This window comes from Tasmannia lanceolata, unplaced genomic scaffold (assembly GCF_043159265.1).
Source record: "Tasmannia lanceolata isolate RefF3 unplaced genomic scaffold, GAP_Taslan_0.1 ptg000023l, whole genome shotgun sequence".
NCBI lineage: Eukaryota > Viridiplantae > Streptophyta > Magnoliopsida > Canellales > Winteraceae > Tasmannia > Tasmannia lanceolata.
In genome coordinates, this window is record NW_027518700.1 from 24,271,543 (window position 1) to 24,298,024 (window position 26,482).

A 26,482-nucleotide genomic window follows, 5' to 3' on the forward strand; every position below is an offset into this window, starting at 1 on the left:
GCTAAATATCAGGAAACATTCATTCCTATTTTGAGTAGGGTTATTGTTTCCTTATTTCTTAGCCACTTCTCATCAGACACTAGTTTCCTGTTTAATGTTTCCTGATTTTAGAAGCTTCAGCCTCGAGGAATGATAGATGCAAGGGCGCCCTTGCATGAACAGCCGGAAAAGGCTTGTTGGATCCACGTCATTTTCGTAAAATTTTAAAATGGATTGAGAAAGTAAATTCCGTTGCACTTAATAAAGTGGATACAATCAAGGGCGCTTCTTCCTCTTACCCTCATCTCCACTTGGAGACAGATTTATCATGAAAAAAGAAATTTCATGGTAGCCAAATGTGCCCTTAGATGAAAGAAAAAGATGAAGCTAAGCAAACGTAACATTAGCAGTTTACAAACCCTTCATTTATTGTGCCACTAAACTGGACGGCTACAGAGCATAAACTCACCTTTAAACTTGAAAACATGATAAAATGTGTTTAATCACTTCAAGAGACCCATCTTGAGAAAGGAATCTGGGTTTTAAGTCACCAATATAAGTCGTATTTTATCTATGAGAGGCAAGCATTCCATCTCAAATAATACAGTCCCCTTTTAAGAGGGTCAAATATATAATACAGACCTAAAGTGAATCCTGTAAATATATATACAGTATATATGCAAATTAAGTTAAGAGAAAAATCAACTGCTTTCCAAGTAAGAAGGAGAAGAACCTGTTGTCCTGCTTGTGAGGGAAGGTCTCATAGTAACAATGGCAGATTCATTTGCTCCCGCCTTTAGGGCGGCCCTTCCGGCTTCCATAAACCTTGCCACGGCATTCTCAGCATACTGGTTGGCTTGACCCACTGTCATGGTCTTACCAATGTCTGGATAGGTATTAAGGACATGGTCGCCGTTAAGCTGAGATGCGAGTTGAATAAGCTCTATCTGAAACTCAGAAAGAGAGACGTCTTCCTTTGGCCCTGAAGGCCTCAATGATCTTTCGACTTCTGGGAGTTTTTCTGCAGACAGGCCACAATGGCATAAGTCCAAACATCAATAGATTGCAAAGGAGAAAAGACCAGCAGAAATCCCACATGGTCACCTCACAGTAACATTGTTAATACCTCTGTTATTTATGATCCAAAACAACTTAGAATTCAAATTTCAACACTTTGACAAAAATCAAACACAAATTGCCAAAAGATAAATGCATATAGTCTCAACGTTAGTTGTTTTAAAGGGTGGGGAAATGGGTCTGCAGGAAACAAGCAATGATTCACCTCTTTCATTGTCTGAATGTTCTGCTTGCTCTATACAGAGTTCGATACTACAGAGGAATGCCATGGAAGGTAATAAACTAAATAGATTTTGAAAGTTAAGAGCTAATCGAATCGTATCTCTTTTATTTTTTCTAGATTTTTAGAAATTTCTGTAACAATACAAAACGATTCTGTTAAAGGATGTGCCACTTATGAATCGAATTTTACAATTCAATTTTTTACCAAAGCATTCTTACAATTAAGGTTTTGATTTTCAGAACATTGCTAATAAACTGAGATTGAATCAGCTCCATAAACATATCACTTTCTACATTTCGAGATAAGAGCACATTCAGTCACAAGCTTAGTAAGGAAATAAGATGGTACATAAATGATGTTTTTGTTATGTGTTAGATCAAAATGGTGCGCAATATGCTTGAGAGTGGATTGAGAGAATGATATGAACCTGGGCAATCTCCACGTGGAGTGCTGCGGAGATTGAAATGGCTCTCAAAGGTACCAGCCCAGGCATCCCTCTTTGTTAAGAAATTTGAGTTTAGATTGAAAAGCTTCTTCACTGTTGCAGGGATAGATGAATGCTCATATTGTGAATGAGGAGTCGGCCCATTGGGCTCATGGATCACTGCACGAAACAATTAAAATGTGAGGATACCACCATATAGTATTCAAGTTGTAACATCAATTATATCTTGAAGTCAAATTATATTATTAGCATGGGAAATTGTAAGTGTGAGCAAAAGTTTAAAAGAATTAAAAATACATATTAGGACTCTGAATCCACTTGCACAGGTTTCAGACCAAGTCATCAAAAGTCCAGTCATTTAAAAATCCATTTTTGTCTAGTCTGGTTAGTATATGCAACTTTCAGCAAGGTGACCAAGGTTCAATCCCGGGCAATGGAAAAGGGTTCCTATATTTTTTACTGTGTTGAGGAAGGACATGTATAATATGGATGTATGTAAAGAACCATTAATCACTTTCACATGGACCTGTCTAGAAAAATCATCTCGGTTTTAAACCCAAACAACATAGGGAACAAATCTAGCTCCCAAGTCAAAAGTTACATAGATAAACAGCAAAATGTAAACAACAGTACGAAGTGATATTTTTCACCTCAGCAATTATATCACTACTCAATTCTTAAGTAGGGGGCCACATCGAATAACCCACGAATAAACCCAGAACAGCGTATCATTTGATGTGGGTTGCCAGTGTTGAATTCAAGTCCTCTGTTTAAAACAATAAACTCCCAATGGAATAATGGATAACAAAAAACTTCCAATAGAATAATGGAGAACATAAAAGTCCTGATAGACTGATAGTACACGGCACATGACCATGCACGGCATCAAACTTAGCTCTTACGAACAAACCATGACTTCTCTCAAAGATAGTACCTTGGTCATTGTTCAGTTTGCTTAGTCTGCTTTACACAGTTCATGAGGGATTTGTCCCATGCCCAGTGAAATCAAGATGGAAACAACCACTATTAGCATGATTTTCAAATCAATAAACGTGACGTGTTCCCGTCTAAAGGTGAATTCCAAACATGGTAGATGGGCCCATATACTATTTGGGCAACTTGATGGGGCTTTTGAAAAAAACAGTAAAAAGTACTGATGCTTAGGGATAGAGTCAAACCTGGTTCGTCAACAGACCTTTAAGAAAAGTCAATTCATTAGCTTTTTTTTTTTTTGAATGATAGGGCCACTAGCCATTTACATCTAACAAAAGTTGCATTAGCAATATACGACAACTTTGCTCAAGCTTTGATGACAAACGGTGAACCTAGAGAATACCTTTGGTTTACAGAATGACCCAGATACATACTTTTTTTTGAAAGGTTCCCAGATACATACTTAACTAACTGGAGCACTTCAGTAGCATATATTGCAACTCAAAACATGTCCAGATACACCCCTAACATGTAAGAAAAGTCCATGACGCCACATAAACATACAATCCCCAACATATAAGAATTAGTCAGCGAAAAAAAGTCAATTGACTCAGATAAAATTAAAGTAGCTCAGAACCCTGCATTCAAATAACTAGTTATGTTACATGGTAGCACTCGGGCACTACTGCAATGTACTTTTTTAAGCATGAACACTTGACACTACTGAAGTTCTTCAGTGGCTGGGAATTGCATATGGTAGTGCATGTAGCATGAACTCAATGATATTTTTGAAGATTTACCGCTAAAAGTAGTTACGGAGCCATGGATTGTAAGTGTATTCAAGTAAAGTGCACCAACTTTTTTTTTTTTTTTTGAATCATAAAAGTGCACCAACTTTGTACCTGTAGTTTGCTTCTTGAAGCATTTGTGTCAATTTACCAGTGTGTGCGCGCCCAACAATCAAGATTTTAGTAGCATAACGTACCCACAGACAAGTGCAAAAGAAAAATTGGCACACAAATGACTAGCAACACAAAGGGGTCCAAAGGCCGACTACGATCAAAATGACATAACTAAAAATGCTAAAATCCTACATCCATGTTATTGGCTCCGAAATCTACCAGCCAGACATGTGAGCCATGATAAAAATGAGGGAGATCATGTTCCTGATTTCCAGCAGCTTGCATGTTGAATTATTTTTTACCCGTGGATGCGATTGTTCTAGTATAGGGTACATTACTCAAGGCAAGGGCAAACAAGACAATGTATCCGTAACAAGAAAATGAATTATAAAAGGGTAAGGTTCCTAAGTGCAACATTATCATGCACTGTAACAAGAACAACTTGATTTTCCTTCTGGAGAATATTACATATTTATATTACAAGCTGCAGCCTACATGCATGTTATTGGCTCCGAAATCTAAAAGCCAGACATGTGAGCCATGATAAAAATGAGAGAGATCATGTTCCTGATTTCCAGCAGCTTGCATGTTGAATTATGTTTTACCCATGCATACGATTGTTCTAGTATAGTGTACATTACTCAAGGCAAGGGCAAACAAGACAATGTATCCGTAACAAGAAAATGAAGTATAAAAGGGTAAGGTTCCTAAGTGCAACATTATCATGCACTGTATAAAGAACAACTTGAAGTTTTCCTTCCGGAGAATATTACATATTTATATTACAAGCTGCAGCATTTCAATTGCATCCTTTTATTTCAATTCCGTTTATCAAAAATCATCAAGGTCATGAGATGTGTGGGAAACATGTGTGGGCTTATGTTATAAGCTATGATTTAGCCGACACTTTGAATTTATTGTGGACTCACGTGTCCTGCCGTGTCTGACACGACACGTGTGTCCACCCGTGTCGACACTCCTTTGGACACTTTTAAATGTACTGCTAATATTGGTTGTTGCATCATGTATACTTTCTATGTTAGCCGTGTCCCCATTTCTAACTTTTGGGAGTTTGCCGTGTCCTGTGTGTCCATGTCGACATGCGACACTCGTGTCCGTGTCCACAAATCATAGGTTATAAGTTGTCGTGCAGATGCCATGTATTCTAGCAGTGATTCCTCACCTACCAAACTAATATGTGAGACTCACGCTGGTCGAGCTAACTTTGATGATTTTTGGTTTGCGCTATAAGGGTATTTCGGTAATTTCTTGATATAGAGACAGTAATGTATAAGTCACAAATTAGGGTACAGAGTGTGAGGTCTTTTGCATGTTTCTTGGCCGATAGCAAAGAAAAGAGAGTTTGTAACCCTAATCAAAACAGAGAAACTCTTCTCCCTTAGACGTAGGCACACTGCCGAACCACGTAAACCTTGTATTCTTCTTTGTGTATTTGCGTTTATTGCATCTTATCTTGTCGTTGGTTGCATATCATGTTTGATCCTATTTTGAGAGATTAGAGATCTCTCAGCTTTCAACATAAGTAAACTGATGTTGACACCTCTTCATTTGATGGATAAATCGGTCTTTCGTTTCTAGCTTTTCCATTGGCTGCTACAATTCCCAATGAGTAAAAGAGTTTCAAATAAAAAGCAGAGTGTCATATAGTAGTGTAAATATCAGCTCTTGCTATTATATTATGTAATATAATTATTGTAAGCCCAATGGTTTCCACCTTGGCATTCCCATCTTATTTTGATGATTCCAATACACAAGTGATTTATGATCACTAATGTGTTTGATTGTCTAAGTTGTAGATCACATTGGTGCTAAGACAACATTGCTTGGATTGAGGCCAAGAAGATCTCATTGGACCACATCATGAAGGCCAAAGACATCGAAGTCCAAGACAAATGAAGACTTGAAGAATCCATTGAAGACCATGTCATATTTAGATTGTAAAAGATCCAATCTTGGTTTTAGATTTTAGAGGCATAATTAAGCAAATAAACAAACACCCTAAATATATAAGTGATTGTCTTTGTGGTGTTCCAACTATGTGGAACCCTCATAACAATCCCAAGTTGGAGTAAAATTGGAAGCCCAAAAACAGAAGTGAAAATTTGCATGAAATAGGCTTCTCGGAACTCCGAGAATTCTCGAAACTCCAAGAAATGGTCCAGTAGACTTTTTTTCATCTTCTGTGTGTATTCCCGGAACTCCGAGAGTTTTTCTCGAAACTCCGAGAACACTACAACGGTCGGATTTTTAGCTGTTGCGATTTTTCCTGGAATTACAACAATGCCATTGAACGGTCATATTTTGGTTTTCCTATATATATGAGCATTCCAAACATTCAAATGATCAATCCTAAAACTTTAAAACTTTATTTGAACATCCAAAGAGTGAACCAAACTTGATTATGCCTCTGATTCTCTAAAGATTAGGATTCGGATCATAGGCTCAATTTGTACATCTTCTACACTTTGTAAACCCTTGTGAGGGATTTTTTTGTTCTTTCTTTCTTATCAAGAACTTGTATCGGGCGAGTGTTCGGAGAAGCGTAGCCCACTCTCCGTGGTGAAGATTGCCACCAAGGTTAAAGGTAATCGGAATTTGTAATCGGCACCGATCTTCGCCGAAGTTAAGAAGATCACATAGTGAAGCCATCAATGGGTTTGGTTGGTGGAGTGGAGTAGGCCTCGCGTTTGGAGGACCGAACCACTTTAAATCTCGGGTGCAATCTCTCTTACTCTTGCTCTTTATTTGCATTTGCACTTTAGATTTAACTTGTGTGCTTGAATTTTATTGTTGATCTCTTAATTTTCAAAATTGGGTTTGAGTTTTCAAAAGAATTAAAACTTGTTAGTAACCTAATTTCTCTCTCCTCATAAGTTGCCGTACTCGGGACCACCCTTGGAATTTCACTTGGTATCAGAGCAAAGGCTCTTAAAAGATTTTCTTTTCTATAAATCTTTGGAAAATTTTCCTTAAAAATTTCAACAAGGGAAAAATCATAAGATCTTTGGCAACTTTCTAATTGTGAAATGGCGGATAGAAATGGAACCGGACTTCCGGAAGGCCATTCTACAACTAGACCTCCCTTCTTTAATGGGTCCAATTATGGACATTGGAAGACAAGGATGTGCATCTATCTTCTTTCGATAGATGTGGAACTTTGGCACATTGTTGAAAATGGATACATGTTGCCTTCCAAACCATTTGAAGAATGGAATGTCGTAGAAAAAAGGCATGCAAATTTAAATTACAAAGCCATAAATTCTTTGTTTTGCGCCCTATCTACGGAGGAGTTTAATCGAGTTGCTCTTTTTTATTCCGTCAAGGTTATTTGGGATACACTTGCCGTTACCCATGAGGGAACATCTCAAGTTAAGGATTCCAAAATAAACTTGTTAAAGAGCAAATATGAAATGTTTAGAATGGATCAAAACGAAAGCATTTCCGAAATGTATACCCGTTTTTCTAAAATTTCTAATGAATTAGCAAATCTTGGTAAATCTTATCCTACTGATGAGCTTGTGAGTAAGTTGCTTAGGTCTCTTCCTCCATATTGGGATCCAAAGGTAACCGCCATACAAGAATAAAAAAATCTCAAGACGCTAACCATGGAGGAGCTTGTAGGATCTCTCATCACCCATGAGATGCTCCTCACTAGCCGACAAGAGGAGAAGAAGCCGAAAGAGAAAGAAAAAGAGAGTCGATCTCTAGCTCTAAAAGCTTCCAAAGCGAACTCATCATCCTCTAGCGAGGCGGATAGCGATGAAGAAGAAGCTTTAAGAAAATTTAAAAGCTTATGGAGAAAGAAACATAAAAATGATAAACCGAAGAAGAAAGAAGAAAGTGAAGTAGAAGGAGGAATAAGGTGCTATAATTGCAAGAAGACCAGACACAAAAGACCGAATTGTCCTCTTCTCAAGTCATCTTCCTCAAAATACAAGGGAAAGAAGGAATGAAAAAACATAAGGCTCTTGATGCCGGATGGGATGCTACTAGCACCTCGGGAAAGAGTTCAAGCGAAGGGGAAGAAAAGAAAGATGATCTTTGCTTCATGGCACTCACCCATGAAGATGAGGTAAACTCTAACCCCTCGTGTTATTCATCTAGTAGTGATAGTGAAAAAATATCATATGATGATTTGTGCTCAACCTTGCACTCTCAAATTTCTAAAAATAAAGTTCAAAAGAAATCCATTTCAAAATTAGAAAATGAACTTAATTTTTTGAAAAATGAATCTTCTTCCAAATCTCAAGCACAACTTGAAAATTTTAAACTTGAGATTGAAACCCTTAAGGGTTGTTTGGATGAGAAAACTTGCCAAATTGCAAAACTCCAAATTGTGGCAAGCTCTTCCAAATCTTATGAAGATGAATTTAATGATTTTCTAAATCAAATAACCCATCTTCATAATGAAAATGAAAGGTTAAGATTATGTCTCCATGGATTCTTAAATGGTGACAAAATTATTGACATAATCTTAAAGAAGACTAGTCAAAGACCTAAACATGCATATGATAGGACTAGCGTATCTAGCCCTCATGTTAGATGCCATTATTGTGGAATAAATGGTCATTACCAATTCCAATGTGCATCTAAGATTAGGGATAATGGTGGAACCAAGAAAACTTGGGTTCTCAAAGCCCCCATATGATTTTCATCATATGTGCTTAGATTAGGGGCTTGCTCTAAAATTGAATATCTCTCTATGGATAATTAAAATATCCCCTCTTATGTTGAATAAAAATTCTAAATAGGGGGAGTTCTAAGTTTGTCTTTTTCCTTGAAAAATGGGGAGCTTTAAATTGAATATTTCATCCCTTTGTTTCTCTTTTACCCCAATCTTTTTGATTGATGCCAAAGGGGGAGAGAATTCTAGTGTAAGGAAAATATGAATGCTTTTATTGGAAAATCTCTTGTGCTTGTCATCATCAAAAAGGGGGAGATTGGTATTCCCATCTTATTTTGATGATTCCAATACACAAGTGATTTATGATCACTAATGTGTTTGATTGTCTAAGTTGTAGATCACATTGGTGCTAAGACAACATTGCTTGGATTGAGGCCAAGAAGATCTCATTGGACCACATCATGAAGGCCAAAGACATCGAAATCCAAGACAAATGAAGACTTGAAGAATCCATTGAAGACCAAGTCATATTTAGATTGTAAAAGATCCAATCTTAGTTTTAGATTTTAGAGGCATAATTAAGCAAATAAACAAACACCCTAAATATATAAGTGATTGTCTTTGTGGTGTTCCAACTATGTGGAACCCTCATAACAATCCCAAGTTGGTGTAAAATTGGAAGCCCAAAAACAGAAGTGAAAATTTGCATGAAATAGGCTTCTCGGAACTCCGAGATAAATTCTCGGAACTCCGAGATAAATTCTCGGAACTCCGAGATAAATTCTCGGAACTCCGAGAAATGGTCCAGTAGACTTTTTTTCATCTTCTGTGTGTATTCCCGGAACTCTGAGAGTTTTTCTCGGAACTCCGAGAACACTACAACGGTCGGATTTTTAGCCGTTGCGATTTTTCCTGGAATTACAACAATGCCATTGAACGGTCATATTTTGGTTTTCCTATATATATGGGCATTCCAAACATTCAAATGATCAATCCTAAAACTTTAAAACTTCATTTGAACATCCAAAGAGTGAACCAAACTTGATTATGCCTCTGATTCTCTAAAGATTAGGATTCGGATCATAGGCTCAATTTGTACATCTTCTACACTTTGTAAACCCTTGTGATGGATTTTTTTGTTCTTTCTTTCTTATCAAGAACTTGTATCGGGCGAGTGTTCGGAGAAGCGTAGCCCACTCTCCGTGGTGAAGATTGCCACCAAGGTTAAAGGTAATCGGAATTTGTAATCGGCACCGATCTTCGCCGAAGTTAAGAAGATCACATAGTGAAGCCATCAACGGGTTTGGTTGGTGGAGTGGAGTAGGCCTCGCGTTTGGAGGACCGAACCACTTTAAATCTCGGATGCAATCTCTCTTACTCTTGCTCTTTATTTGCATTTGCACATTAGATTTAACTTGTGTGCTTGAATTTTATTGTTGATCTCTTAATTTCCAAAATTGGGTTTGAGTTTTCAAAAGAATTAAAACTTGTTAGTAACCTAATTTCTCTCTCCTCATAAGTTGCCGTACTCGGGACCACCCTTGGAATTTCAATTATGATTATCATATGTAATGTGCATCCATGGGAGACCTCCTTGGTCCAATCTAGGTGGATGCTATATGTAAGTGGTGATGGGGCCATGGGTTCTTCAATCCGGGAGAGGCCAGCATGCTTTGAAAGCTTTTTCATGCATGAAGTGTCTCAGCTTGGAAGACCTGATCATGGCATATGACTCATCCACGTGTGCTAGGATCATGTGAGTAGTGTCGGTCTTGAATAAGTTGTTTTACATTAAAACAATTTGACCAAGCAAGGGAAGCAAACATTAATTATTTCCGGTGTTTGAGAAAGAGGTGAAGCTAACCTTGTCCTAAGTATGTTTACAACTATGGCAATGGCATTCAGAGCACTACAAATGGGAGTGAAAATTTGCATGTCTAGCTGTAACATATTTTAGGTTCAAATAAAAACAAGGGACCACTATACAAAGGCATAAAAGTCACAATAAATAAAACATTGCAGGTCAGTGTTACATAAATATCACAAGAAATCAAACACTGTAGGTCTGTGCTCCACGATTGTGTACAACACAAAACATATATTAAATATCAGTTTAACTTATTTGGATCATTAACTTGCGATGAATTGATGATTAAAACAGCGTAGATGGAAGAGTAGTTGAGTAGACAAACGAATAAAGAGCATTTAGTGATGCTTGAATAGATAAATGAATAAAGGGTATTTAGTGATGTTTGAATATTAATATTACTCATTTATCTTGTAAGAAAGTTGATTTTCGTACAGTGATAAAAATGCACCACGAGGTAGGCTAATTATCTTTTCCTTCTTATCAAGAAGTAAAATGACCTAGATTACATAGAACGTGCAACCAAATTGACTGTGTGAGGAAACATGCCAAGTAATTTCCGCCTTCTGGTGATATTGAGTGGAATAAAATGTTTGTTTCACCACAATCAGTATAATAAATAATCAGGTCATATTCTCTTACAATCAAGAGAAAAGCCCTGCAACCACTTGTTACAACTTACAATATCTTGAAATGGAAGGCTTTGGATTCCAATTTCAAATTGTTTTAATTACTACGATCCACCACTTTGCTATTAGATTTTGATGTAGTACAATCTCACATAGCTGTTGTCCGTGACCCAAGATTGGAGCCACAACATGAGACAAAGAAAGTCAGCAAGAATATTGTTCCTGTAGACGGTCTTGATGGTGATGGGGCCCACTTCAAGGCTATTGTTCATGAGGAAGTTGCTTGATGCAACGGATGCGCAATATGATGTGATGCAATAGTTTTATTTCCTTTAGTTACTATTTTATTTTGTTTATTTCTGCTGTTAAGTTACTGAATCGGGACCATTGTTAGGTAAAGTCAGCAGTCTACGTTTATAATGTAGTTTGGTAGGGTCAATCATTGTTGAAATTGGTGAAGAGTAACATGAACCATAACAAGGAATTCTAATTCTATTATAACTACGTAGGAGCAGAAGCTAGAGAGGTTATATATATATATATATATATATATATATATATAGAGAGAGAGAGAGAGAGAGAGAGAGAGTCTCATATGAGAAAACAGTTTCTACACACTAGTGTAGATAAGTTATCTACGCACTAGCTGAAAATACAGTGGGGGCCACATTGTTTGGGTGATCGAAAGCATTCATTTGATTGGCCCTCACATAGATAGGGTGTGCCCAAAAAATCAGCTCCATAGGATCACCCCAACCCTACGATTTGTGGAGGTAAAATGGACGTGTATAAACCTTCACAAATCTATCCATTTTTTACCTCCACGGTTAGAAGGGTTAGGATGATCCTATGAAGCTGATTTTTTGGGCACACCCTATCTATGTGAGGGCTCATCAAATGAATGGTTTGGATCACCGAAACAATGGGGGCCCCCATTGTATTTTAAGCTAGTGTGTAGATAACTTATCTACACTAGTGTGTAGAAACCGTTCTCTCTCTCTCTCTCTCTCTCTCTCTCTCTCTCTCTCTCTCTCTATATATATATATATATATATATATATATATATCAAAACCATTCATTTGGAAGGCCCTTCCATGGATAAGGTGTGGCCCAAAAATCAGCCCCATTGGATTGTCCTAACCCAATCAAAGGTGGGGAGGGCGGGGGGGCGAGGAATGGACAGACACTGTGTGTCCATGTTTCTCCCCTCCACAAATGGCAAGGTTAGGATGATCCAATGGCGCTGATTTTTGGGCCACACCCTATCCATAGAAGAGCCTTCCAAATGAATGCCCTGGACCCCCAAAAAATGTGGGCCCCCACCCTGCTTTTGCAAACGTTTGTAGGAACCATTTTCTCATATATATATATATATATGTGTGTGTGTGTGTGTGAGAGAAAACGGTTTCTACACACTAGTGTAGAAAAGTTATCTACTCATTAACTTAAAATACAGTGGAGGGCATATTGTTTGTGTGATCCAAACCATTCATTTGATTGGCCCTCCAATAGATAGGGTGTCCACAAAAAATCAGCTCTATAGGATCATCCCAACCCTACGATTTGTGGAGGTAAAATGGACATGTATAAACCTTCACAAATCTGTCCATTTTTTGCCTCCACGGTTCGAAGGGTTAGGATGATCCTATGAAGCTGATTTTTTGGGCACACCCTATCTATGGGAGGGCCCATCAAATGAATGCTTTGGATCACCCAAACAATGTGGGCCCCCACTGTATTTTAAGCTTAGTGTGTAGATAACTTATCTACACTTGTGTGTAGAAATAGTTTTCTATATAGTTCTATATACTATATAGCATAAGAGAAAAGGAGAGAATTATTTGAATTTCTCCCAAAATTCTATGAGAATAACACATCACTTTTTTTGACATTTTTTAACAAAGGCACCAATTCAACCCACAGATTTTCAATCCTACCTCCTCCTTTATGCTTTTTAACAAAGGCACCCATTAAAGCCACATAATTTCAATCCTGACCCCCTCCTTTATGCTTTTTTAATTATGGAAACCTCTATAGATTGGAGGGCTAGGATCAGCCTATGTAAATGATTTTACGGGCACAACCTATTGATGTTGTGTTCCATCACATGGACGGTTTGGAGCAACCTATGATGTGGTCCGTACAGTTCTTTGTCAGCACGTGCATCGCACGTATTGTTGTTCCTCTTAAGGTGCCCAGAATTCGTCAATATTTTTACAGGTGTCCTGCATTCGTAATATCAAACTTTCCGTAATTTGACCCGCACATAGTGAATAAAGAAAAGTAGTTCCCGATTTCCAACCCGACTGGGTTCAACCTGACCCAACCCGATTTGCAATTTCCTCAACCCGACCCAACCTGATTTCCAATTCGGGTTGGGTTGACCCGATTTGATATGGTATCAATTGTCGACCACCTCAACTCAAGCAGTGTTATTTTGGATTTTGAGAACCAATAGTGAGTCACCAATAATCAGTTTTTAACTCACAATCGGTTCTCAAAATCCAAACCAAACAGGGACTAACAATTAACAAAGGAAAATGTTATCCGCACTACTATATTTTGATGATCACACTCCTCACTTTATTAAAGTACGGTATGGCCCGCACCATAGGATTATCCAAACCGTCCATTGTGGACTGTGGAGACTATTTCAATGTTGAAAAAGAAAAACACATATACAGAACTTCTTCAGATGGAACCCAAATTCGGGTTTCGGGTCGGGTCGGGTTGCCCGAAGCCCAACCCGACCCGACCCGATTTCCAATTCGGGTTGATTTTTCCCAACCCAACCCAACCCGATTTGCGAAAAAGCTTAACCCGACCCAACCCAAATTCGGGTTGAATCCGACCCGCGTGGGAACATCCAAGTAACAACGATGGTTTCAAATTATATATAATGTCCTCACTACCATATTTTATAATGGCACTACTCACCGTATTTTGATGATTGCATTCCTCACTTTATTAAAATGTACGGTATGACCCGTACCATAGGATGATCCAAACCGTCCATTAGATGGGCCACTGCCTACATAGGTTGTGCCCCAAAAATAATTTTCATAGGTTGATCCGAACTCTCCAATCTATGGCGAGTTATAGGTTGATCCAAACCGTCCATGTGATGGAACACAACATCAATCGCTTGTGCCCGTAAAATCATTTCCATAGGTTGATCCTAGCCCTCCAATCGATAGAGGTTTCCATAATTGTTGTTCCTCTTCAGGTGCCCAAAATCCGTCAATATTTTGCACGTGTCCTGCATGAGTAATATAAAGTAGTTCTTTCGTCATTGTCATGTCTTTATCTCTTCTTGGTAGTTTTTTTTCGTAATTGTCATAGACAAGCACCGTGGGTCGGTACTTTTCGTATGTAGATTACGATTTTACCCTCAAATAATTTCTCATAGAGATAGATGTTAGATATCAGCAAAGGGGTTAATGGTAAAAGAGTAATGTTGAGGTGTAAATCTCACCGAAAAAGAAAAGAAATTCCTTTTTTCTCTAGCTATATAGTAGTAGATATATATATATATATATATATATATATATATATATATATATATATAGACACACACACACTAGTAAAAAACCCTGTGCGATGTACGGGCCGACAAAGAATTGTACGGACCACATCATAGGTTGATCCAAACCGTCCATGTGATGGAACACAACATCAATAGGTTGTGCCCGTAAAATCATTTCCATAGGCTTCCTAGCCCTCCAATCTATAGAGGTTTCCATAATTAAAAAAGCATCACGGAGGGGGGCAGGATTGAAATTATGTGGCTTTAATGGGTGCCTTTGTTAAAAAGCATAAAGGAGGGGGTAGGATTGAAAATATGTGGATTGAATGGGTGCCTTCGTTAAAAAAAAGTCAAAAAAAGTGATGTGTAATTCTCATTGAATTTTGGGAAAAATTCAAATAATTCTCTCCTTTTCTCTTCTGCTATATATATATAAATGAGGAAAAGGATTGTACCCTCGAGCGTACCAAGCTTATGGTACGCTCGAGTGCCCAATCACATGTGGGCTCACTTTGTTAAGATGATCCAAAGCATTCATTTGAAAGGCCCTTACATAGATGGGGTGTGTACCAAAAATCAGCTCCATAGGATCATCCTAACCCATCCATTTGTGGAGGGCAAAATGGACAGACCACAAATCTGCCCATTTTTGCTCTCCACTTTTGGAGGGGTTAGGATGATTCAATGGAGCTGATTTTTGGTACACACCCTATCTATGATAGGGCCTTGCAAATGAATGCTTTGGATCACCACAAAAAATGTGGGACCCATGTGATTGGGGCACTCGAGCGTACCATAAGCTTAGTACGCTCGAGCGTACAATCCTTTTTTTTTTTTTTTTTTTTGAATGGTACAATCCTTTTCCTCATATATATATATATATATATATATATATATATATATATATATATATATATATATGCGTGTGTGTGTGTGTGTCAGTGTATTGGGACTAGTTTTAAAAGAGTTTTTTTTTTTTTTTTTGAAAATTAACTACAATGTCTAGATGGAGTTTGTTTTCACTAGTTTAAAAGCTCGCTTCCCCTGAAACTTGATTCGGAAGCTAAATTCGTCGTGCTTCCCATACGCTCCCTACGTGTTTCCTCTCAGTTAAGAGCAAACTTCTGATATTTTGTTTTTGAAATGGAAACTTCCTATTTTGATGATTACTGTTTTCTAAAAGTGTGTTTTCTCCTCGCCATTAAAAAAAAATGGGTTTTCTCCTTTTGTTGATGTGAAAGGAGCTTATTTTTAAAAAAAAATAGTATTTAAAGCTTAAAAAATCATCTCAAATGAAACTTTGTGGATTCTTTTTTTAAAACTTAACATTAAATCCTCATGAGTAAAACATATGAAACTATAATACCTAAAAAAATAGTATTTAAAGCTTAAAAAATCATCTCAAATGAAACTTTGTGGATCTTTTTTCTAAAAACTTAACATTACATCTACAAGAGTAAAACATGTGAAACTATAACTCCCTAAAACTTGTAATTCTAATCAACTGCGAATACTTCTTTATTGCTTGTGATCCTCACCTACATTAACCTTTCTAACCTACTACAACCCTAATCTTTTTGTATACTTCTTGTTCGCTTCCAATGAGACTTATTACAGACTTTATATTGACTTTCAATGACACTTCCCACATGTTTCCTTTTTCTTTCTGTATAACTTTTCACTTCTCGCATTTTCACTTTCCTAAACCTCTCGCTTCTGCTTCCCGCAACACTTCTCGCACTTGCTTCCCGCAACACTTCTCGCACTTGCTTCCCACTCTGGCAACTATGGTATTGAATAAAGATGAGGAAAAAAGAGGTTTAACATCAGTTTTGTGGTTGTTCTATTTGTTCATGGGTTTTTCTTGAAGGAAATTCCAATCGAAGATTATTGTTGATTTTGCAGGAATTTTCTCCGGATCCGATTACGATTATAATCAACCAAATCCTTGATCGCTTACATCAATTTCATCATTTGGGAGAGTTTGCCACAAAAGGTGAGTTATGTGATCCAATGTTTTGAAAATCAGAATTGAAGCGTAAATCATAATCGAGGTTGAATCGTATCGGATTGTAAATCGTATCGTAAATCGTAAGATTCATTCAAAAATATAAAAAAATATGTATAATAAAAAATTATAAATAAATTAAAGAAGAAAAATAGCCAATTATTCATTTTTCATCCAAATTCATTAATTCAAACAGAAACTACCATGATTAGCATTCAATATCGTAATACAAATTGTTTGCTGACAAGCTTGACACATACTAATCATCTAATTCTCATCCAAAACCATGCATCTTGGTTAATAATCTTCAAAAAAGACACAAGATCATATCAATTCTCAAAGTCTCAAACATCAAATGACAAATATCAATCATAAAAGATGAGAATCGATGTTGTCCTTATTATGGTAGTCTCCCACCTCGACTCCCACCTCGATGTGAGTAATGCCCTCAACAAATTCTTTGTGCTCGACTGGTTCGATTCGTTCAATGTCCTACTCCTCCTCTGTCTTCTTCCTTCTAATGAGAGGGATTTCAAAGGCTTCTTGTAATGTAGAAAGGAAATGAGGTCTTTTGAAAGAAACTTATTTTCTTTTATACAAAACTTAATTTGGATAAATCGCATAAATCGTATGAATCGTACGATTTACGATCGAATCGTAAGATTCAATAAAAAATCGTAAGATTCATACAAATTAAGATTCAATCATGGGATTCAAATCGTTTTGCCTAAGAATCGTAAATCAAACTGTAAATCGTAAGATTTTCAAAAGAATGATGTGATCGATTTTCTAGTGAAATTTATTTCTATATAGAATCTAGATCTAGATTCTTTTGATAAAATCTATAACCAAAAGTTACCCACCGAATTTTGGTAATTTTTTGTAACGTTTTATCATAAAATGGTATCAAAGCCAGGATGGATCCTAAAAAGCCCTCAGGTCATGATTTTTAAAATAACCAAAAAAAAAAAACAAGGAGGCCATGGAATTAATTTAGCAAAAAGAAGAAAGAACTATTGAATTAATTCAACACTAAAGAAAGAAGCATCACCTCGAGATGAAGGAGGAGAGAGGAATTTGGGTGATTCATTAATATGAATTGGAAAAAAAGAATAAGAAATCGGAGTTCCACTTCTTCCTCAATCCACTCTAAGAAAAAGGCAAGTACAGCTACTACTTTAGAGTCAATCTAGCTTTCGCTTCCTTACTTCCCTTGTGCTACTCCTACTCGAATCAAGTATAATCAAGAGATGCATCAAAATGTAGGTGCATCGGAACATTTAGAGATGGACAGAACTGAAGAAGAGGTAAATCGCATATATCAACCCTCGCCCTATCGGTCCCCCCGCAACAATAATTTCAGACCACGAATCGTATTCTACAAGAGAATAATCGACGTGAGAACAGGATTGAGATTGAAATTCTTTCATTGAGAATTAAAAGTCAACGAGTATCCTAACTGGATAAACATGGTGGAAGAAGAATAGCGGACTCCAACAACGTAGAGGTGGGAGCGGCTCTCCGGGGTATGAGGATCATAGAGAGTACCAACCTAGATAAGCTGATTGCTGAGGGAGATTCCCTCAATGTTATCATGGGGTTGAAGGGGAGTCATACCCCTCCATGGAAATTTGCACATTGCTTCGATGAGATCCACAACCGAGTGAGGGTACTTCCATTTCCTATAAGCATGTAAGAGATGTTTGATTTTCTCCCTACATGAGAGGTCACGTTCTTCTGTATTATTCCTCTTTTCTTTCTCCTTGTACTGACCATCTCGGTCAAGGTTTTTTCCCCCTCCTTTTTCTATTAATGAAATGCTTCACCATTAAAAAACAACATGGTGGAATAAGTTGTGAATTACAAGGAGGTACCAATGCATAAAAAAGGTATTATTGGTTGCATTGAGGCTCAAAGGCTCAAAGGCTCAAGACCATCTCGGTCGTCGAGGTTGTTGTTATAGCCACCGATTACTACTTGGGAGGAGATGAAGAAATTGACAGAAGAGGAATTCCTACCTTTTAATTTTAGACAAACTTAATACAAGCGATTTTATAAGCTTAACCAAAGTATCAAGACAGTTGCTCAATATATGAAGGAGTTCTATAAATTGTTTGTTCAAAATCGGTTGGGAGACACCCAAAAGCATTTAATTGCAAGGTACTTGAGCGGCTTTATCCATTTATTCATGATGCTTTACGCATCTATACTTTTGGGATTGTTTCTGAGGCCCAGGTAAATGCTCAAGCATTTATAGAAATTCAAAAGAGGGTGTCATTTAGACCTCTATTTTTGGGCAGCAATAGATCATATTTCTCTTTGGCCTCTGATGGGCATCAGCAAGGTCCGAATCAAGGTACTTCCATCCCGCTAAACCCTACAATAATATTTTTATTGTTCCAAAAGGAACTTCATTCAAAACAGTCCCTAATACACCCAATGTTAAGTGTTTCCGATGTGGAGAGGCAGGACAAATTTCAACTGAATGGCCTTTATGGCTTTATCTCGAAAAAAAGCTCCCAGCACAAGAAGGGGCAAGAGAAGGCATCGGAGAAAAGTATATGAAGAAAATTTGATGAAGGTAATGGCAGTCATCCAGAACAGGAGGGTAATGTAGTTTATGAAGTCTCTCATGGTCCTTGCTTGGTAGTAGGAGACTTTTTTACACTCCTGAGGAAGGACATTAGTTGAGACATAAGATAGTCAATAACCTGTGTTCTATTAGAAGACATAGAGCCAATCTTATCATAGATTCAGGAGGTTGCAAGAATGTGATTTCTTAAGAGGTAGTGAAAAGGCTCAACTTGAAGATGGAAGCACATCCGCCACAACCATATAAGTTTTTATATGAAACAAGTACAAAGATAATGTGCGGTGTTATATGGTACCCTTAGATAACTACACCTTTCACATGACTGGTGAGAAATTCACCTTGATGACTTCGAAGGGTGAATCAAATTTTGAAAAGTGGAGAATTATAATGTTTCTTTCTCATGGTTTTAAATTTCCACTGAAACTGACACGAAACGACCGATAACATTTCCATCCCACTGAAATAGAAACCGAAACGACCGACACGCTTAAACCAAAATCTTTAGTGTAATAGTGGTATACTCTATCTGTAATGTATTAGATAAAGATAATTATATTTATGTGAACTGCACGTGAAATGTCACACATGTATTATGCATAAATATTTATATGAAGTACATGTAAATTTCGTATGTACTACTAAACTATCAGACATCTGCAACAGTGCATGTAACCAAGGTTTTAAATTTCGACCGATATCCGAAATTTCAGGTTTCAGTCAACCCCAAAACCGAAATTGTAGATACCCGAAACGTTACAATTTTTCGTTCGAAATTTATAAATTTGGACCAAAATTTTCTTTTCCCAGAAATTTCAGCCGAAATTTAAGGAATTTCACCCAAAAATCTAGATTTTTCTAATTATTTAATACTTTCCCGAAATCTCAGCAAGCCGAAATTACCGAAATTTTCTATCAAATAAAATATTATTATTTTATTTGGGTTTGTGGATTTCGCCAGAAATTTCGAAATTTCGGCAAAAATTTTGGTTTCGGTGAGGACCGAAATGCTTTCCAAAACCGAAATATGAAACCTTGAATGTAACCAAGTGCATAGTTTTTTTTTTTTTTTTTTTGAATTTTGAATGGTAAGATATCATTAATAAAAGCAGAAGAATATACAAAGTCGGCCAAGCTGGACCACTAAAAACGGCGAAGAAAAGGAAAATACAAGGGAACAAAAAGAAACAAAAACATCACGGTGGAAAAATATCAAAAAGCCCAAGCTCTTACTTCCTGCACCCTCCCTAGCAAGCTTGTCTGCCTTCTCATTGGCAGACCGTTTCACATGCTGAAAGGTTTTATTTGCCCCTCCAATGCGGTCCCTGATCTCGTCCATCCAACTCCCAAATCTCCAAGGGACAGGTTTAGTTCTTTTTAACCACACCTTATGATGTTAAGGGAGTCTTCCTCCACAATAAGCTTGTCCAAGTCAATGGACGCCACTAGCCTTATGCCCTGCAGGGCCGTCCTTCTTTCTGCCTCACTATAGAATGCAAAACCAATTGGGCCGGAAAAGGCCCGCACTGTAACCCCCTCTGCATTTCTAAGAAGACCTCCTACCCCCGAGACTCCAGGATTACAGAAACTAGAACCGTCAAAGTTGAGTTTGAGTAACCCAAATGGCAGAGGTGTCCATTGCGGGCCACCCAACTTCTCACAATCACTACTAGAACACACCTCTCTCCAACCATACCAAAGATCATGAGCAGAAACAAACTTAAAACTCGGGAGAGCTCTGGCCTAAGCGATAGTCAAAGCTATCGCCATAGTAGAACTGTGAAGAGGGCTTCTCTTCACCCCCTTAAACACTCGAGCATTTCTTTCCTTCCATAAGGACCAGATCGTAGCCAATAGCGATAACTTCTAGAGCATCTTGCCTTTCTTCCGCCAAGGGGAAAAACTCTAGCTACCAACAACATCCATCAAGTGAGCAGGAAAGACCCATTCAAGCCCAAATCTTTGAAACATCCTACTCCAAACCAACAGAGTGCATATTTGTTAAAAGCATATGATTCACAATTTGAATCGTACGGTTCAAATTGAATCAAGGGCTGAACAATTCAAATCGGAAGGAAGAATCGTTTTCCGTAAAAATCATGTGATTTTAATGTTTTTTTTACAATTTTTACAATATTTTTTTGCTTATTTTTCCTGTGACGGGCCCTTTACTATTAGAAATAAATCGTATATAAACTCCTCGTCTTGACTTATGACATAAAAAAACAAGTAAAGATAACCCTAACTCTATTCTACTCCTCCTTTTTCTCCTCTTCTTTCCTTCTCCTCTTTCCATCCTTCGTACTTCTTACCAAAAAAGTAGGCCACGGGCTTTTTTTCCTATCACAGGATTTTTTCCCCTATTTCAGCAATGATTTAGGTCATGTTTGATATGTATTCTGAGAACTGATTGGACTCACAGTTGTTTCTCAAAATCCAAAATAAGCAGGGACATCTAACGGCTAATTCAGCATATCTTTGCCATTTTATTTTTGTCTATTTCATGGGTCTTTTTCTCCCTTTTCAATTATTTTTTTCTCTTTATTTTAGATTCTGAGAACTGGTTGTGATTTCAATGATCTAGGCCTATTTCTTTTGGATTTTGAGAGCTGATTGTGATTTAAATATAGAAATCATTGAAATGATTTAGGCCTTGTTTCTTTTGGATTTTGAGAACTATAATCACCATACAATAAATATACTTAATATGGGTGCATATGGGCTTTAATCCAAAACAAACAGGGCCTTAATATGAAAATCTGTCAAATGATTTAGCTCCTATTTGTTTTTTTCCCATGATTCAATTATTTATGTTATGAACACTTAGTTCCCCACTTACATGCCCACCAGTAGTGGAACTCACTACCACATGGGATCACCATCAGAACCCCAAAACCCCGACCAATTGTATAAATGCTAAACTAGACCATCACACGCCAAGAAAAATTTGAGGCACATGTAGTAGTGTTGGAGAATGGCACTAACACTAAGGAGAATGAGAATGCCTCTCATGCCAACAATAGCAAACCTCCTAGTGTAAGAATTATAAGGAGAAACTCAGTGCAAAAGGAAAAAAATTCCACATTTTCCAAACCATCTATTTGGGTACATGGAGCAAGTTAGACCTCCTCAATATCCCCTTTCCCAGGGTTCCACACCCACCGCTTTGTGAGGAAGCAAATTGGGATACCCAACATCACGAATACAACTTGCATGGGCACGACCGTACAGGTGATATCACACAAAAGGTTAAATTTGATGCACCTTCCTTTGATGGTAGACTTGACCCCAAGGTTTTCCTAGACTCGCCTTTTCCCAATAATCTATTTGAGCACAAGGAGAATGTTAGACCTCCTCGATATCCTCTTCCCCAGGATTCCACACCCACCGCTTTGTGAGGAAGCGGACTGGGATATCGAAAATCACGAATACAACTTGCATAGGCCAACCGTACGGATGATATCACACAAAAGGCTAAAGTTGATGCACCTTCCTTTGATGGTAGACTTGACCCCAAGGTTTTCCTAGACTCACCTTTTCCCAATAATCTATTTGAGCACAAGGAGAATCTTAGACCACCTCGATATCCCCTTCCCCCAGGGTTCCACACCCACCACTTTGTGAGGAGGCAGACTATGATACCAAAAAACACGAATACAACTTGCATGGGCATGACCATACGGGTGATATCACACAAAAGGCTAAAGTTGATGCACCATCTGTTGTTAAAATCTTACGATTTACGATTTGAATCTTACGATTCAAATCGATTCGTGGGTTGAACGACTCAAATCGGACGAAGATTTTTTTTCGTAAAAATCTTACAATTCAAGTACGATTCGACTTTGAATCGTGCAATTTTTACGATTTTTACGATTCTTTTTACGATTTTTACGATTCTGTCCGTTTTGGATTTTGAGAACTGATTGTGATTTCAAAATGAAAATCATTTCAAATGCTTGTTCTATTGCTGACATTTCCTTGTATGATGGTTATTATAGATTTGAGTATGTGCTTTGTTTACCGTTGTTATAAATTATATAATGATTTATTATATGACGAATACAGTTTGTGCTTTGTTTAGTAATTTATAGTGTGTTGAATATTGTTTGTGCTTCGGATTACTAATCATGGAATTTTATATTTAATTTAATAGTTTCAAATGGAAAATAGGTAACTACACATTTTATTCTTATTTTTAACCTTTTTTATATATTTTTAATATTTTTTCTCATTTTATATATAAATCTGAAAAAATCTTACGACTTACGATCCGATTTACGATTCGAACCTGTTACGATTTACGATTCAATTCCGATTTTCAAAACCTTGGATGCACCTTCCTTTGATAGTAGACTTGACCCCATGGTTTTCCTAGACTCACGTTTTCCCAATAATCTATTTGAGCACAAGAAGGATGTTAGACTTCCTTGATATCCCCTTTCCCCAGGTTCCACACTCACCGCTTAGTGAGGAAGGAGACTGGGATACCCAAAATTATAAATACAACTTGCATGGGCACGGCTTTACGGGTGACATCACACAAAATGGTTAAAGTTGAGGTACCTTCCTTTGATGGTAGACTTGACCCCAAGGTTTCCTAGACTTGATATCAGACATGGACCAATACTATAAATGGTATAAAATGTCCAATACCCGACGGTTTAAATTTACAAATATGAAACTTATGAGTAAGTCCAAAACTCCAAATTGTATTGGGCCAATGTAGAATGCCAATACCACAAAATGTGACATTATCTAATAATTTATTGGGATGAAATTAGGAGAAATTGAAAGAGAAGTATCTTCCAGTGACTTATAAAGATCGCCTCACGAATCAGCTGCTCACCCTTCGCCAGGGCAGTATGTCTGTGGCCGGCTACAAGAGTCAGTTTGATGAGCCGATGGTCCCTTTTGATGATGCAGAGGACCCAAAGTTGGCTCTCTCTAGGTTTCACAATAGGTAGACACCCGAGATTATGAGAGATGATTTCCCATCTGTGGTCCGTTAAGTTTTCCAATTGGCCTTAGAGTTAGAACTTAGAACAATACCTGAAACCCCCAGCTGTGACCGGACTATTTTTGTGCTTCATTCATTACCTCAAAGAAGATTCTATATGCTACTTCAGCTTTTATCCAAATGAAGCACAATTAAGAGTTCAAAGTTGCAAGTAATCAAATCTATCAAAAACATTGTCTCCTTCAACACTCAAATGGAAACTCAATGGGAGACACAAATCATGTTCTGAAAACATTCTAAGCATAGACAAGAATAAATGGTTCTAGAATTAGATCCAGGCGAATATGGCCAAATCCAACAAAAAATAGAGGAAGAAAAAGGGAAAAAACTAAGCATATTAAATATCCACACCATAGCATCCTGCTAGAGAAATAATAGTTACCGGGTTCACAGATAGTTCAATCTACATAGTTAACAACAGTACTACATTCCAAAGTGAAGTAAAGAGAGAAATGACCAAACTAAGGAGTAAGACCATTAAATCAATTTGCAGTTCATAGAAGCTTAAATCAAACTTAAAATCTATGATAAAGACGTGAGGAAACCCCAGTCATAACCTAAACCATTTTCTGGTTCTTCAATCAACCATTAACAGGCAACCAAAATCGAAATAACAAACAACACTTTCTCATTTTCACATCACCAACAATAAAAAAGGGGATAAATACACATTGAATAACAAAAAATAGGTTAGAAAACAAAGCCAAGTACTCTATCCAAATCGATTTGTAGTAGTCAGAGCAAAATTGATAAATAATATCTGAGAAATGTAAAATCCTATCCAAGAACAGAAAGAATCGACAGTAAACTATTTACTATTCTATTCAAAGATTCACCTAAGCAAAAATAAAAACAACAAAAAACAGAATAGTCACATTCAAAACAATTCACCAAAAGTCTCACCTGTCCCCTTCTCAATCCAAGGGGAGACCAAGATGGTCGGAACCCGAACGCCCAATCGATCAAACCTGAAATACCAAGGATCAGGACCGATAATCCCATCCGGGTTCGGAACATTCGAAACCGGCGTCGGCACATGATCATAAAATCCACCATGCTCATCATAAGTAATCAACAACGCAGTCTCATTCCACTGCGGACTCGCTCTCAAAGTCTCATAAACCTCCTTCACAAATTTCTGCCCCAACGCAACATCATGAGAAGGATGATCATCATTCGCAGGATCAACCTTCACATCAAAGTACCTCTGCTCAATCACAACATAATTCGGTAACTTCCCCCACTTAGCATGCAAATTAAACATCAATTTGTAATTATGAAACTTAACCAAATGCTTAAGCTTCCTCAAACTCTTGAAGAAGAAAGTAGCAGGGATATTCTGGTAATAAATACCAAAACTAAGGCCATTTTCGTCCAACGAATCGAAAATAGTCTTTTGGGGAAATCCATGGATTAGGTCTTTACGAACATTACTAGAGGCTCCATGAGAAGTTGCAGAGTGACAATAAAACCGATTCGGCTGAGTCGACGCGGGTACGGACGCGAACCACCGGTCAAAAACGGCGAATTCTCCGGCGAGGGTTGTAAATACCGGCAGAACTTCGGGCCGGAATCCGCTCATGACGGTTTTTGACATGCCGGGTGTCATGCTCTCGGCCTGCTGAACAAATCCGTTCATCGGAGCAGGATTTGCTGACGTGTCGTTCGATCCGAAGATCTGTTCTCGGATGGCCTGGATTGAGTGGCCGGGATCGGAATCGATGTAGAAGGCGTCGTCAGAGACGAAGATTTCCTGTGAGTTAGGGTCGGAGGAGTTGACTCGGTTTGACTCGGTTCCAATCAGGCCGTCTATGTCTGGGCGTGTGGATTTTAGCCATCCGAGCATATGGTCGAAGGATCGGTTTTCCATTACTACTATTACTAGAGTTTTGATTGGGCCTTTTATGGAGTGTTTTGTTTTTTTCTTGAATTCGAGAGGATGGGAGGAGATTATGAGGTGGAAGAGGAAGAGGAGGAAGAGGAGTCGCCGGAAAGCCATCGGACTGTTTGCCGAGAAAAAGTGAAGAGAAGAGATACCAGGGCTAAAGAGAGCTTCTGGTATTTGTAGAAGGGAAGTATATATTCGCCCCTTTTCCTACTTGGGACAACCCCTCCCCTCAGTGTATTTATGAATTATGAGTCGCATGTTCTTTTACATAAAAAAAGGCTGTCCCGAGTGAGAAATGGCGCCAATATAACATGTTCCTTTGTAGAATGGTTGAAATTGGATTGGTGGATAGGAGTAGGACAACCGAAGGGCGGCATATGCCGGGTATAAAAAACCGGATTTTTTTTTTTTTTGATGAGTGTGGGCCCGCGTGAAGTGAATTGAAAGGAACCAAGCTTGTTTTCCATTAGTGAGGGAAAACGAAAGGTTGAACTCGGGAATAGTCCGAGTCGACACGGGGACCACTTTTTTTTTTTTTTTTTTTTTTTTTTTTTTGGGTAAGCTGGGGTTAGGCGGACCCGATCAGATATATTAATAGAAAATAAGAAGGTTACAACCTTTCATAAATAGTTCCCGGCTCATCGGAAACAATTACAACATTTAGAGAAGGGGACCTAAAATTAGGAAGGATTGAAACACTCTTGACATGGTAATCACATTTAGACAAAATGTCAACAGCCATGGGTCAC

General features: G+C 37.8%; 1 protein-coding gene across 1 annotated transcript; it reads right to left on the minus strand.

Annotated features, from left to right (window-relative positions):
* Positions 1 to 501: 501 nt before the first annotated feature.
* NPC1 (non-specific phospholipase C1) lies at positions 502 to 25,945 on the minus strand. The gene is made up of 3 exons (XM_077366219.1): positions 24,749 to 25,945; positions 1,707 to 1,883; positions 502 to 1,000 (listed from the first exon to the last, which is right to left on the minus strand). Exons 1-3 carry the CDS (start codon positions 25,842 to 25,844, stop codon positions 681 to 683), a joined length of 1,593 nt encoding a protein of 530 aa, XP_077222334.1. The 5' UTR covers positions 25,845 to 25,945; the 3' UTR covers positions 502 to 680.
* Positions 25,946 to 26,482: the final 537 nt, after the last annotated feature.